General features: G+C 33.4%; 1 protein-coding gene across 1 annotated transcript; it reads right to left on the bottom strand.

The window, feature by feature from the left end:
- Positions 1-14,966: 14,966 nt before the first annotated feature.
- On the bottom strand, positions 14,967-15,950 carry LOC127075462 (S-protein homolog 5). The gene has a single exon (XM_051016931.1). It carries the CDS (start codon positions 15,933-15,935, stop codon positions 15,504-15,506), a length of 432 nt encoding a protein of 143 aa, XP_050872888.1. The 5' UTR covers positions 15,936-15,950; the 3' UTR covers positions 14,967-15,503.
- Positions 15,951-16,342: the final 392 nt, after the last annotated feature.

Genomic DNA, 16,342 nt, shown 5'->3' with positions numbered 1-16,342 from the left:
ATTTTATTAGAAAGAATACTGCTATATAAATAACTTACAAAAGAAACTGAATACTTCCTAAGTGGTGGCAGGAAAGCAGGGTCACTAAGTAATACTAACTCCCTACAATTTAGGCATAATCAAAGGTAATAAACTGCAAGCATGATTCTCTCTCAATCAGTGCAGACTAAGTCAAATAACAAATAATATTAATAATAACCTAACAATTAATAATAACTAACAATTCTCCCCCTAAACTAGACTGTCTACCTTATCTCTGAGATGTCACATACATCAAGCTTCTTCCTCAGCTCTTGAAAGACTTCAAGCTTAAGCGGCTTAGTAAAGATATCAGCTATCTGTTGTTTGGTGCCGCAATACTTCAATTGAACATTTCCTTCATTTACTAAATCACGAAGGAAGTGAAAGCGCACATCAATATGTTTGCTCTTGCCATGCATAACCGGGTTCTTTGAGAGTTTGATGGTAGAACTGTTGTCACAAAAAATCACCGGACTTTTGCTTCCATTGTACTCTAACTTGGACAGAACCCTCTTCATCCAAATCAGTTGGCAGGCACAGGCTGACGCAACTACAAATTCCGCTTTTGTGGTGCTGAGTGTGACTATAGGTTGCTTCCTTGATGACCATGCTACAGCTGCATTGCTAAGTATGAAGGCATAGCCTGAGGTACTTTTCCTATCATCGATACATCCGGCATAGTCGCTGTCTGTGTATCCCACAACCTCCTGATTTCCTGATTTTTGATAGAAAATCCCAAAACACACAGTTCCGTTCAGATACCTAAGTATTCTCTTTGCTGCCATAAGGTGCATCTTAGTTGGTTTTGCCATATATCTACTGACTACACTAACTGCATACATCAGATCTGGCCTGGTAGTTGTCAAATATAACAAGCTACCAACAAGTTGTTTGAACATGGAGATGTTTATTGTCACATCTGTATCATCTTTATCAATTTTAACTCCAAGAACAGTGGGATTTAGGGCCAAGTTGCTTTCCTCCATCCTAAACTTCTTCAAGACCTCCTCGACATATCTCTTTTGAGAGATGAAGATTCCACTGTCGAGCTGCATAACTTCTAAGCCAAGGAAGTAGTGCATTCTTCCCAAATCAGACATTTCAAATTCCTCCATCATTGATTGTTTGAATTCTTTCAACATGGCTTCATCGTTTCCAGCATAAATCAAATCATCAACATATAGCCTAACTATCAAATGCTTCCCTTGTTGATTGATCTTGGTGAACAAGGTTTGTTCTCTTGCTTCTTTATCGAAACCCATATTTCTGAAGTGTGCTTCAATCCTGCTAAACCAAGCTCTCGGTGCTTGTTTAAGGCCGTATAAAACTTTCTGTAGCTTGTATACCTTAGTCTTCTCATGCTGCACTTCATAGCCTTTTGGCTGATCAACGTACACCTCCTCTGTAAGTTCACCTTGTAAGAATGCAGACTTCACGTCCAGCTGATACACAACCCAGCTTCTTTGCGCAGCAAGAGCCAAGATCATCGTACGGTGTCTAGCCTTGCCACCGACGCGTATACTTCTTCATAATCAATTCCATGTTGTTGCGCATATCCCTTCGCTACTAAGCGAGCCTTATACTTGTCAATCTCACCATGTTGATTCAATTTTGTTTTATACACCCATTTGACCCCTATGCTTACTGCTCCCTTTGGTAATTCAACTAGAGTCCAGGTTCCATTCTTTTCGATGGACTGAATTTCAGCATCCATGGCTTTCTTCCAATTGTTATTTAGCACAACTTCGTCAAAGGATTGGGGGTCAAAACTTACTGCAACGTCAGAGTTTGCGACAACAGAGTTCACCATATAATCATCCATCCACCTTGGAGTTCTTCTAATACGTTGGCCTTCTACTGCCGAACTTTCAGTTATAGCTACTACATTTTCATCCTCAGTAGCAATCTCAATTCCAGCTGCATTCTCAACCTCCTCATTCTCATCTGTTGAGTGACCTATATCTCCACTGTACTTAATGGTTTCTTCATGCTTTGACTTATCTTGTGGTGTCACTGTATCACTCTCTTGGTCAGCAATAGTAATATCCATATCTCCCCATTCAAGCTGATCATTGCGAAACTCTGAGTGACTTGTGTTCCAATCCCATTTCTTATTTTCTTCGAACACGACATCCCTGCTAACAATGATATTTCCTTTAATGGGATTGTATAACCTATAACCCTTTGACTCGATACTTACTCCAAATAAAACACACTTAGTGCTCTTGTCATCAAGCTTGATTCTTCGAGCATCTGGAATGTGGACATGAGCAATGCAGCCAAAAACTCTAAAGTGCTCGACTGTGGGCTTCACTCCGGACCAAGCCTCTTCGGGAGTCATTTCTTTTACAGCAGAGGTGGGGCTCCTGTTAAGCACATGGAACGCCCAGCTAACCGCTTCAGGCCAAAAAAACCTTAGGCACTTCCTTCTCGACAAGCAAACTTCTGGCCATGTTCATGACAATTCGGTTTTTCCTTTCGGCAACTCCGTTTTGTTGTGGCGTGTAGGTTGTGGTGAGCTGTCGTTTTATCCCTTCTTGTCTACAATAATCAGTAAACTCGTGTGAGGTAAACTCACCTCCGCGATCAGTTCTCAAGCATTTTATAAATAAACCAGACTCCCTTTCTACCCGAGTTTTAAATTGCTTGAAAGTAGAAAATGCATCACTCTTGTAAGCAATAAAATACACCCAAGCTTTCCTACTGAAATCGTCCATAAAACAGATGAGGTACCTCTTTTGACCATGTGACATTGGCGAGATGGGTCCACATATGTCGGCATGTATAAGCTCCAATCGGGCTTCAGCTCTCCACGTGGCTTTTCTTGGCATGATCTCCCTGTGTTGTTTTCCTTTCAAACACCCAATGCATACAACATTCGTTTTTATAGAAGCAATGATTTCTACAAGATTTGGAAAGCCTTTAACCATGTTATCGCCAAAGTTTGGAGTCCAGTATAGCTAAGGTGGCCATACCCGCAATTCCATAGATGAGCAATTTCTTGGATGTCAGTTTGGAAACAACATTCACTTGACTCATTGGCAACCGAGGAGGTCTTCGAGAGCAATATGAACATTCTGTTGAGTGTCATTCGACTTTCAAGGATAAGGCCCTTAGATGGATGATAGATTTTGCACTCATTGTTCTTGATTAGAAAAGCCAAACCTTTCTCCTACAGCTGTCCAATACTTAGTAAATTGTTCTTCAATTCTGGAATATAGAACACTTCTTGAACAACATGACGGACATCGGCAAGATTTAACCTAACACTTCCTTTGCCCACAACCTTCATCTTCATATGATTCCCTAGACTGACTTCTCTTTTGAACCCTTCTTCCATGGTACAAAAAATAGAGAGATCTCCGCTCATGTGGTTGCTGCACCCACTGTCTAAGAACCATACAGTATGTCCCTTTTCCTCTGATGCTTCAATATAAGCCATAAGAAGCATCTCTTCATCCTTGCTCATCTCGGCATAGTTAACCGTCTTCTCAAGATTAAGACATTCATATTGAAAATGCCCTAATTGGTGGCATTTGTAACATTCAACTGTTGCTTTGTTGTAGCTCTGCCGGCCTCGTCCACGACCTCTTCCTCCTCTGAAGGTGTGTCTCCCTCGACCTCGACCACCGGTGTCACCATAAGAAACCGCCAGCGCTTGTTCTTCATCTGGTTCCCTCCTAAACTTTTGTTCATGGACCAAGAGGGAACTTTGTAAGGCATCAACTGTGAGCGTATCAACATCGTTAGCTTCCTCAATGGAACACACAATGTAATTCCATTTCTCTGTCAATGTTCGCAGAATTTTCTCTACGATTTTGACATCTGTCATGTCTTCACCGCAATTTCGCATGCCATTGGCTATAGTCATCACCCTGCCGAAGTACTCATTAACTGACTCCCCCTGTTTCATAGCCAACACTTCGAATTCTCGTCGGAGTCGATTGAGCTGAGCACGCCGGACCCGATCGTTCCCTTGGTACTTCATCTTCATGGAGTCCCACAACTGCTTAGAGGTGTCCTTCTTGGTGATGGTTCAAAGAATTGATTTGTCCAAGGGTTGGAACAAATAATTCTTCGCCTTCAAATCCTTAAGCTTCAAATCATCCAGGGTCTTCTTCTGCACATCTGTCTGCACTTCTCCTTCTCTAGGCAGCGTGTAACCGTTCTCCACCACAGGCCAATATTCTTTAGATCTCAAGAGATTTTCCATGACCATTTTCCAATGATCGTAATCTCCATTGAATTTGGGAATGGAGGGTGCAGAAAATCCAACTTCGGATCCCATATCCCAGACACTCTTTTGTTGCACTCTTGTGAGTTCTTTTCTCTCGCTCTGATACCAGATGTTAACAAATTTGATAACTGAGATTTTATTAGAAAGAATACTGCTATATAAATAGCTTACAAAAGAAACTGAATACTTCCTAAGTGGTGGCAGAAAAGCATGGCCACTAAGCAATACTAACTCCCTACAATTTAGGCATAATCAAAGGTAACAAACTGCAAGCACGATTCTCTCACAATCAGTGCAGACTAAGTCAAATAATAAATAATATTAATAATAACCTAACAATTAATAATAACTAACATTAAGTTCATGTCTTTGTCATGCCTCACCTCTTCTTTGGCCAGAGAGAAAGTCAAAGTCATTAATTGACTCACATCTCTCCTAGAAATAGGGATTCAAGAGTCCCATGGGTAAAGAGAAAGTCAGAGTCATTAACTGACCCACATCTCTCTAAAAATACATCTTTCCTCAAGGGAGAAAGGACAGCCAAAAAGTCATACTATATTTTTAGATAACTTAAAGATATTTTGCAAAGATACTAGAAAAAAATTCAGGTCATTATGGGTTCAGTCTAGTTGTTGAAACTCATTAAGGGCTTAACCCATTTTGATTGTCTATATGGACTGCAAGGATCCCTCTTAGAGATCCAAGGATATACAAGAAGAGCAAATATGTTAAAGTTTCACACATAAAATGACAGATCCTCCCCACAATTGATAATGCTTAAGTCTTTACATAAATAGAATTCTTATTGAATTAGAATAAATTTAGTAATTACGAGAAATATATAATTTATAAAGTTGGTGAACTATTACCAACCAATAAGATACTTCAACTAACGAACTAACTAATTTTTATATCAGAAATGATATTTCTACACCACTTTCTTACACCTACATAAATAATACATTTTTAATTTTTTATTATTAAATTCTCTCTCCTACTACACCTATATGTATTTTTTCTTTATATTTTAATAGATATAAATGTATTTGATATATTATAGTAATAAATATTTTTTTATAAAAATATAAAAACTATTATTATAATTTTTAAAATTAATATGATTAATCAATTTTATATTTTTATTAACCAATATTTTATATTTTATTAACCAATTTTGTTTTATTATAAAAAAAATATTTTTAATATCTGAATGTTTATTAACCACTTTCATCACTCCATTGACTAACTTTTTATATTTTATTAACCAATTTTATTTTATATTAAAAATTATTTTAAATAGTTGGGTGTTAATTAACCGATTTCATCACTTAATTAACCAATTTTTTATATCTTATTAATCAATTTTGTTTCCCTATTTAAAATTACTGTTCACGAATACTATTCACAGGATAGTGTTCATGGTACTATTCATAACATTGTTCATAAAATATATTGACCAACTACTTTTAAAGTGGGTGTAGCCGTAGGCATGGCAACGGGGCGGGTCGGGGACGGTTTTTACCTCTCCCAAACCCAAACCCGAATCCCCAAACAATCCTCGTTCCCCGCCCCAAACCCAAACGGGGATGGGGAATCAAAACCCAAACCCGTCCCAAACAGGTTCGGGTTGAGTTCGGGTATCACCGCCCCGCCACCATTCATTTAGTAAAATCAATTTTTTAATAGAAATGTTTATTTTTCCAAAATAAAATTATATTACAAATAATAAAATAAAATAATCTAAAAAAATTCCATACATACATTTCAAATATTTTAAATAATAAATTAAAATTAAAATATCAAAACATTGACCACATATTTAATATTTTAAATTATCAAAAATAAATAATAATGTACATGGTAAAATAAACGGGGCGGGTTCGGGGTGGGTACTAGTGCCCCCATTACCCGACCCGTCCCCATATTTTAAAATCGGGGAAAACCCAAACCCAAACCCAGTCAAAGTGGGTTTTCCCCGTCAACTTCGGGGCGGGTTCGGGTTGGTACCCGCAGGTACGGATTATATTGTCATGCCTATGTGTAGGAATAGCATTGCTGTTTTTATATTTACCAACTACTTTTAAAAAATAGTGAGGTTAATTATTTTTATTATATTTATTTTAGTGTATTGTTATAAAATCATTAAACTTATTCATATTTGAGGTTATTTTAAAAATCATTTTATGTAAAAATCATTTTATATAAAATTTAAATAAAATTATTTAATATTGTTAAGAAATGTGGTTAGGATTAACTCAACCCTATAAAATCGGATTGTAAAGTAAGATGTGTCACTCTATTTTAGGAATGACAACTTGACACATCCCCAATGAACACCCCCAAAATTATTCACAATGGGTAGGATAAAATCCTGCAAAAATGGATATGACCATGAGCTCGAGTAATTACCCACAAAAATAAGTGGATATGGATACGTGTATGACACGTTGGTATCCACTTCGCCTCATACCCATACATTACATATTATTATGTATTTTAATTTATATTTATATATTTTAATTTATATTATTATATAAAAATGTATGTCTATCAATTTTTAAAATTATATCAATATTAAATCATTACATATTTAATATAAATATTTATTTATTTCAACAATAAATTTATTGAAAACTTTTTAATGTTTTTAAAAACTTAAAATAATATGATAATTTATAATTTATCTATTTATTTTTAATAGGAATGCGGGTAATGGGTACATGTACTTACATACCCATGAGACAAAGGTACGGGTACTAACTTTGGCACCCAACCTGATATCAGCTCAAGTACGTGGACTTCTTCAAATTGCAGGTATGAGGATGGGGGTACTATATAGTACCCTATCCAAACCCTTCCTATTTTCATCCTAAATCTATATAAACTCTTTCAAGGGTCTACCTATAATCAATTTAGGACTTATAGTTTTTACCAATACATCTTCTCACTCTTTTAGATTTGATGTGTGGATATAAACAATGGACAGTGCATGGTCTGATCGATATTTTGATACCATATTAAAATTTAACCTAACACATCCTTACAAAACCGACATGTAAGGTGAGAATCACCCCCACTTATAAGGACATGTTCATACCATATATTGTCCGATGTGAGACTCTTAACACACCTCTCATGCCCAAAATTGGATATTTGGAGCATAAAAATAAACGATGAATGACTAGATAGCAGAAACCTAATAAGAGATTACCCACTGAATCTTAAACGAGACTCTTAATACCATAATGTGATTTCACGATTAGTGAGCGACTTTTTTTCCTCGGATGTAATGAAGTTTGTCAATCCAAAATCCACAACCTTCATTATTGTTTCATATAGCACTTAATATGTGGTTGAAAGAACTTGATATCAGGATTGCCTAAGAGCTGTACAATGTCATGCTTCATGTACTTAAGCGCAAGGTATAAGAGTCTTGCAATGTCATGCTCAATGTACTTAAACACAAGGTATAAGTTACAACATAACGTACAAATAATTAACCCTTGAAGTTTCATGATATTTGGATGATCAAACTTCCTCATAATCATTATCTCCCTTACCATAAACTTTACACAATTGTTAGCTTATAAGATTATTCCACCAAAATACATCATATCGTATTCTGGAGATCTTTAAGAGAGATGATTAGACATGGTACATATAGCAATGTATATAAGGCAAGGGACATTGAGACTCAGAAGATAATGGCATTGAAGTAGGAAAGGTATAACAATTTAGACTCAGATAATGTAAAGTTTGTGGCAATGGAGATAATGACTCTTAGAAAACTTAACCATCCCAATATCATGAAGCTTTAACGATTGATTACTTCTATTGTAACTTGTGTTTAAGTACATATAATAAATGGTATATGAAATAATGGTTTTCTGCCCCGGAATACTTTCACTCGTGAGATGTGATCTATCGAGACATCAAAGGATCAAATCTTGTTGTGAAGAATGAAAGAATATTTAAGGTTGTCAATTTTGGATTGATAAACTTCATTACATCTGACGAAAAATTCTGATGGATCATCTATTATCAAGAGGGTCATTTGCTATCAAGTGGGTCATCCACCATTTATTTCCAAATTCTAGATGTCAAATTCTGAACGTGAAAGGATTTATTAAGAGTGACACATTGAACAATATATGACCGGAACACGTACTTATATGTGAGCAACAATTTTCATACTACAAACCAATTTTATAAAAATGAATTAGATCACACCACATTCTTTAACAAATATATGTCATCATATAACATTTTATTAATTTTAAAAATGATTCTTAGAAGTAACAATTACATGGGTATTTAATATTATTCATCCATTATAAAGATGATTCAATATCATAATACAAAAACAATTTAATGTTCAATGCACGTGAAAGAGATATTTCAACCTATTTAACTAATTGAATTAAGAGTTAAAGAAATTGGAAGTTCAAAGATGTAAATATATTACTAATATCTAACTATTTGCTATTAAAAAGACAATGCTCAATACTTTTACAAAATTTGGATTAGTGTTAAATAAAAGTGAGACAAATTTATTGAAAAAAAAAATTATGTTTCAAGTCTAAAGCCAACAACAACACCTCCAAACAGATATTAAAACCAGCATCCTTGCATTTCATGACAGAAAGCGCAGCAAGATTTATGTTTCAATTCCAAGCACACCTTTATGTAAGAAGACAAAAACATTTACCTAAAAAAAGTGCAATAAAAATTTTAAACTAAGAAATAAAAAGATAAAATAGAAAATAAAACATCATTCATTTGATTATGGTACCTTTTAAAATAAAAAATTACACCTAATATATAAAATTCTAAATCTATCATAATCATCCAAGTGGTACAATCATAAAACCTAAGAAACTTTTAAAACATTATAATAACAATATATTAAACTACTAATTAAAATATCTATCTAATAGTTACTATATAAACTTTTTATCACCGTTTATGAAATGATAAAACACTTATTTTGTGTCTAAGGTCATCTAGATTGGATCACACAGCAATATTCAAAATCTTGAAGCATTAAGAATACGTGTTACATCTCTTAAATATTTAATTTCATATAATGTAAGACTAATCACTGAGATTTAAACCGAATATATATATATATATATATATATATATATATATATATATATATATATATATATATATATATATATATATATATATATATATATATATATATATATATATATATATATATATATATATATATATATATATATATATATATATATATATAAACCTTAACAACCATCGAAACACACTTCCTGACTACACAATTAAAAAGATTTTTGATCCAAAAATTCAACATCAGAATGTGCTCCTACTCTCTCATCAAACGGAACCAACATTATGTTTTTGAAGACTCTCAAAGAATGTTAGGAACAACAAATAGACTAATAATACAAGATCGCCAAAAGGTTGACACAACATCTACACCTTAAACAATAGCAAATTTAAAAAGTGATTTTTTTTGTTTTGTTCTTGCACCCACCCACTCCCTGCGAAACCTATAAATTGTTCTAGGTGCTAACAACACTCGTTCTTGCACCCCTTTGCTGCCTACGGAACCTAAAAATGAAGGCTTTGGTATAAAAGGTGGAAGGTTTGTTGTAAGAACTAAGAAAATAACTGAATTGTAACTATGTATCAGATTATTTCAACTTTACAGTTTTGCATAAATCTCCTTATCAATAACTAATCAACAAAACTAGCTAGTGTACATATTTCAGAAATTAATTATTAATAAAAATTTAAAAATATTTTCTTTATTAATTAATGAATTTCAATAGTTAAAAATCTATCATTTTTAGTAATCAATGAGTCTTTTAATAAAAGTATTATAATTAATCTTTTAAGATCAAAAATACTTTATCAACCTCACGCCATTTTCAAAATGTGCCACCAACATTTCCCTCAATTTCAAAACCCTTTTATTATTAAATCAAATCATTTTTTAACATTGGTTCAAATATTTGATCAACATCAAGTCGTTTTTAACCGAACACGCGTAAAAAAATTTTAGAATAAAATGGATGAAAAAGGACTAGTTAAGACATTTTCCCCTCTTTTTCTCGAGTATTTTGATACCTGTTGTATAACTTGACTATCGAATACTCGTCATCTTCAAAAGACTCTAATTTGATTCATATCAAAAACTTTTTGCAAATAATTTGGATGAAAAAGGAATAGTCTAGCGTATGTCCCTCTTTTTCCCGAGTATTTGGATTCCTATTATATAGTTTGACTATTTGAATACTCGTCATCCACTCAAAAACAGTCCCAGCCAATCAAATCATCTCTTTCCGCCTTAGCGCAATGTCAAAATCTTTTCATAAACAAAATATGTTTCGTCTCATCTGAGACGATGCAAACAAAGCTTCGTTCCTACCATGTGCAAGAAGTTTGAACGCTTTTCGCTCAAATGCAATGAGAACATAATTCTGTGAGATTCCAGATTATGTTGTCCATTCTAATGCGATGTCAATGTTCACTTCTCCATGTTTTGGGTAGCAAGCAATAATTTCTGTTCGAATGTGACTAAGTACATTTCGCTAATATTGACCAACCAACAAATATTTTCTACCCAGAACTACGTATCCTTGAATTCCCCATCGTACTTAAGGATATATAGAAGGAAGATTCAACGTCTCGTCAGACACCCTAATAGAAAAATTATTTTTAGTCCTTTCCTTTTATCCTTTTAACGTTTTAACAAATAGAAGAAATCTAATAACATTAACCAAACATTCTATTCGCAAATCTAACTAAATGGTTCCCGTTGCGTACAACGGATGCGAGAGATGCTAATATCTTCCCTGAATTTGGTTGCGACGACCATTTTCTTTTTCTTTAAGGGTTTTATTGATATTTTCCATTTCCTTCTAGAATAAATAAATTTCGGGCGTGCGAACGCCCGTGGTATTTTTCGCACCGTGACAGCTGTCAAATTACCCATTGGCTTTCCATTTCTTATTTATGGTATTCTTATTACCCAAAATCTGATATTGTAAGTAGTGAGGATATTGTTGGTGTTGGTTTTAGCCTATTAACTTTCAATTATCGTATGTTTGCTAGAAGTCATGTTCCAGACATCTCTCTTTCAAACATTCATTTTGATCTGACTATTGAAGATGAACTTCCTGAGGTTCCCCACTCTCTGGTACTTCCAGAGGAAATGTTCTGTTGGAATTGATGCATGTGTCTAAGTCTTTACAAGAAGTTATTATGACCTCCACAATTCGAAAGAACAAATTCGATGACCTGATCAAGATGATAAGCCCCAAGGGTGTTGGAGCATCAACATCTCAGGCTGCTAATGAGAACAATGTCATGACTATTGAGAAGAAGGATGATAATGATATTAAAGTTGATATTGGTGACAGTGAAGGTGGTTTTGAATCTGGTTAATTTGAAGTCTATGAAGATTGAAGTTGTTTTTAAAAGATTATGTGTTTTGATGATTCCTTACCTCATGTGTGGGTTTTTCTTAAAGTTTGAATACATATCCCTCAGAGCAGGACAGTGGCTCCAAGTACCCTTCTGGGTTGGTTCCATTTTTAATTCGTTTGGTTTTCTGGTTTGGATTTCCGCCCTTCTTGAGTTGTTTAACTTTATGGTTTGCTATTTTTGACCAGTGACCCATTTTGAGGCAATTACAAGGAGAACAATTTGATGAACAAATATGATGTTGCAAGACTAATCAAAACTTTTTCTTGCTAGTTTTGTAGATCCTCAAATATGTTTTATATCTATTTTTCGTTGCTCTCTGTTATTTTCTGAAACATGTCATGGAGTTTATCCTCTTATTTTAGTAGCACATCTTGCATGTTGTATTTGCCTAAAAATTGGCTAAAGGGGAAGATTGTTATTACAAGTGATTGACATAATTTTATAGACAAGATGTAATGCAAGATGTCATGATATTATGTTGAGACATCCTGTCTCTATGAGCTCAAAACAAGAGGCAAAGATGTGGAGCAAGATGTCTCACATATTGAGGAACATCCTGCCTCAACCTATTCAACACGGAAGTGAATCTTGTGTCTGATTTGTTTCCTTAATTGTCTGATTGTTTATGTGCTTTTTGGAATTAGGAAAGTTTTTCCAAAAGATCAGATATCAAGACCAAATCAGATTAATGAAGATTTAATTTATGAAAGATTACAAATCAAATTAAATCAGATTATTGAGTTGCGCTTACTTCAGTCGCAAGTTTTGTTCGAAACCCTAATTGGTCATGCAGTTGGGTTCTTTTCTATTTAAGCATAAGCTCTCTATGTAGAAGACTTGGACCTTGATACAACCAGCAAGATCTATTTAATTTTATGAGTCTATGTGTTTTCTTTGTTAAATTATGAGAACTATATTCGTTAAAATCATTCCTTTGTGAACGAGTTTATTTGAGTTGTATTCAGTTTCATCATTCGTTCAACTTTATAATAATCCAAACACTTAAGAAAGTGATTAAGAGAAAGTGAGAGGTGTCTCATATTTAGGAGAAGTCCTAAATAGAAATTTACGTGTAGTATTAAGAAAAGAGACATTGAACTATGAAGGTTCAATTAAGACTAATTTATACTTTTACTATTAAAGGTGAACTTCCTTTCTTATGATAATTCCCTCTAGACGTAAGTGCATTTATACCAAATTGAATTACCAATTATTTATTATTGTATTAATTTTGTCATATACATTATTTAACACATTGCGTGTGACATCTTCTAAAGAGAAGAAAAGAGAAGAGAAGAACATAATTTTAAATTTCTATGTTAACACAATACCTTCTAGGACTAACATTAAAAGACCCGTACCTAAAAGTCAAATAATTTATGTGGCATATATGTTAAACGACAAAGTTAAGACAACTTAGACATTAATCATGCTACCTATGCTCCATTCATGTGACATGAGAAAAATTTATGTTCTAAAACATATCACTCAAGGATAGAAGTAACATTGGTTTTGGTACTCTATGTAACAACTTTTATATTAAAAATATTTTACTTATTCAAAGACTGATGCATAAAATTCAATTAGTGACAATAGATATGATGTAGTCTTCAATAGAAAAACATGTAAGGCTATTGGTCACAAATATGAATCCATATTGTTTAGCGGAAATAGGATAAACAAATATTGTTTTAAAAAATCTGATTTAAAAAAAAAAGCTTCATGTCACTGAATGAAGAAAAATAGATATTGCATAAAAGATTAGTTCTAGTTTAAAATTAATCTCAAATATTGTTAAAAAATTGCCGAATCTAAAATTCTAATCAGATGCTCGTTTTGAGTATGCCAACAATAGAAACATGTGGAAAAAAATTCAATTAAAAAAAAATCAATTAAAAAAAAATATTTTCACCTCTAAATTACTAGCATTATTACATATTGATTTGTTTCGTTCAATAATAAATACATTTGTTAATAATAAATATATGAATTAATAAAAAAAATTATGACTATCTCTATCTCTTAAATAATAGCTATACATAAACATTTGCAGTTAAATTAATTTATTTTTTTCTTACATAAACAAACTTAGTGTATTTTATGTAACAATTGTCGCTTAATGCAAGGAGGAACGCAATTAAATAAATTACATCGAGTTTAAGAATTGATCGTTTTAGCTAACAAGGAGGCAACCAAATTCGTTTGATGTTTGACAAATTTTACCTCAAAGTTAGAAATACAATGTAAAATACTTTTAATAGACATAATGATTAAACTAAATTCCGAGTTGTCCTCATAGTTGCCATGAATTGTTTGGACCACTATTTGAGATCCGCTTTCAAAGATCATGTAATCTAGTTGCAACTGGATGGCTGCTTGAATTGTTTCTTTCATGGTCAAGGTTTCAGCTTCTATAATCGATAAAAGACCAACATCCCACAAAATTCCTCCAATAGTGAATCTACCAAGAAAATCTCTAACACATCACTCTCTATTAGTTGGCCCTTTCTGATTATTGAAACTTGCATCGACGTTGCACTTCACCCACCCTATAATAGACGGGGTTCAAACTGTTTTGTTGTTGTGGGGAACGATCTCACTCTCATGGTTATCTTGAACTTTAAACCAATCATGCCAAGTATGATAAGCTTGCAATCCTAGCTTGGACTCCTCTTCTTTCTCATTATTTCAAATCATATTATTTATGTTATTCCAAAGGATCCAAATCAAAACTGCAACGCTCCCTGCAATCCTTATATCTTCTTTACTACAAATATCAAGAATAAGGGTCTTAGCATCATTAAACTTTTGAAGATGAGGTTCTATGATAGAAGACAAACCTGCTACTCTTCCGCTTTGGTTAGTTGCTATGCACCCAAAGAACATATGTCACTCGTCTTCCTCTATATTCTCACACGGTTGACAACTTGCAGGACATAAAACAAAATATTGTCGTAGCTTAATCCGAGTTGGGAGACAATCCCTACAAACACGGCACAGTAAATGTTTGGTTCTAGGTGGTGCCATAATGTTCCACAAACTGCATCAATCCCCCTCCACTCTATGGTTAATCTGATTTGATTTGAACCTCTTCACCAACTTATAAGCAATCTTGACACTATAATTATTGTTTTGTTCTTCTTTCACGTCCTACCATCTTTTTTCACTTCATTCAATAGAGGTATCTTTAAAATATCGTTAACAACTTCATGGATAAACAAATATCGACTTTTCTAGACATACCACTTTTTAATATTTGTCGGCATTAAATCATTAACAATAATATCATATGCCCCTTGCCCTTGGGACCCTCCTAAGCAACCATTTTATTTACCTCTTAGTTAAGGTTCATTCATCACTTTAATCTTATTCCCATCAATAATATTCCACCTACAACCAAGATTCAAGACTTTCCTAATTTTCCATAAACTTTTTCACACAAAACTTGAGTTATTTCCTTAATTAGCTTCTAAAAAAAGAGGATCTGGAATAGTACCTAGCTTTGAAGACTTTAGCTACCACTGCTCATCAAATTCCAACCTTGTTTAACTACCATTGCTTACTTAAAAACATCTTAAATGTTATTATATATGATTCAACACATAATAGGTATTGTGATCTTACAAAGCATACACCCTCTTATAATTATGCAAAATTAGTTCCTCACATCTCAATTAAACATATTGCCAAAACTAGTATACATGGTTTGGTGAATCCAAGCTAGGAGAAAACCTTGGCATCACATATCATACACTTACTCACTCATTCACCATATGAAATCCTTTCTCCAATTCACTTCATCATTACTAAAATAAAACCCATCTTGTGTAACCCTCCAAGAACACAACCTAAGTAATCCACAACGTTGTGTGTCCCTAGAAGCCTTAAATGCATCAAAACTCCTCCTTGTCCTATCCCATTTCAATGTACACTTCATATAGTTGCTACTCCAAAAATTGGGCCTCATAATCCAGCTAAATTCATCATGTTCTTGCAAAGCACGACCACCAAGATCCATTTCCTCAGATGAACACCAAATGACTAAAGGAACAGAAGAATTATCAGTGAATCCATTAATCACACGAACATGGTATTCATCACTTCCAAACATATGATGTGTTCTTTGTACTAAAGCCATTACAATGAGAATGGAAGAAGCAAAACATAGAATAAAGTAAAGACTCACCACAAATTTCATTCTTTTTGTTAAAAAAATTTAGTGATGTGTTTGTCTTTTGTTTCTGAGGCTTTATATATAATTGCTCAACTTGAGTTATAATTGCGGTTTAATTTAATAATAATATTCTAATGATAAGGTTTAGTGCTTTAACAAATCTTTTTTATCCTTTCTTTTATTGATTTATATGATCTCAATCTTATCATTCTGTGTAATCTTTAACTTTGTTGCTTTTTTTATTATTATTTGAATATGATATAACCGAGAATTTGGAGTGGTTAATATCTACTATTGGCCATACGAGTTTTTTCATATGAGTTAAAAGTCAAATATTTGACTATTTATTTAAGATGCATTTTAGTTTTTTATACCACTTGGACCAAACCCATGTTATTAACGACTTTATTGTCACTTTATGTTTGTGATAT

The sequence above is a fragment of the Lathyrus oleraceus genome, chromosome 1 (genome assembly GCF_024323335.1).
Source record: "Lathyrus oleraceus cultivar Zhongwan6 chromosome 1, CAAS_Psat_ZW6_1.0, whole genome shotgun sequence".
NCBI classification, from domain to species: domain Eukaryota; kingdom Viridiplantae; phylum Streptophyta; class Magnoliopsida; order Fabales; family Fabaceae; genus Lathyrus; species Lathyrus oleraceus.
The sequence above is the reverse complement of the archived record's forward strand: the minus strand, read 5'-3'. Positions and strand labels throughout refer to the sequence as shown.

Coding starts and splice junctions, on each gene's coding strand:
- LOC127075462 (XM_051016931.1), bottom strand. CDS start 15,935: ATGAAATTTGTGGTGAGTCTTTACTTTATTCTATGTTTTGCTTCTTCC.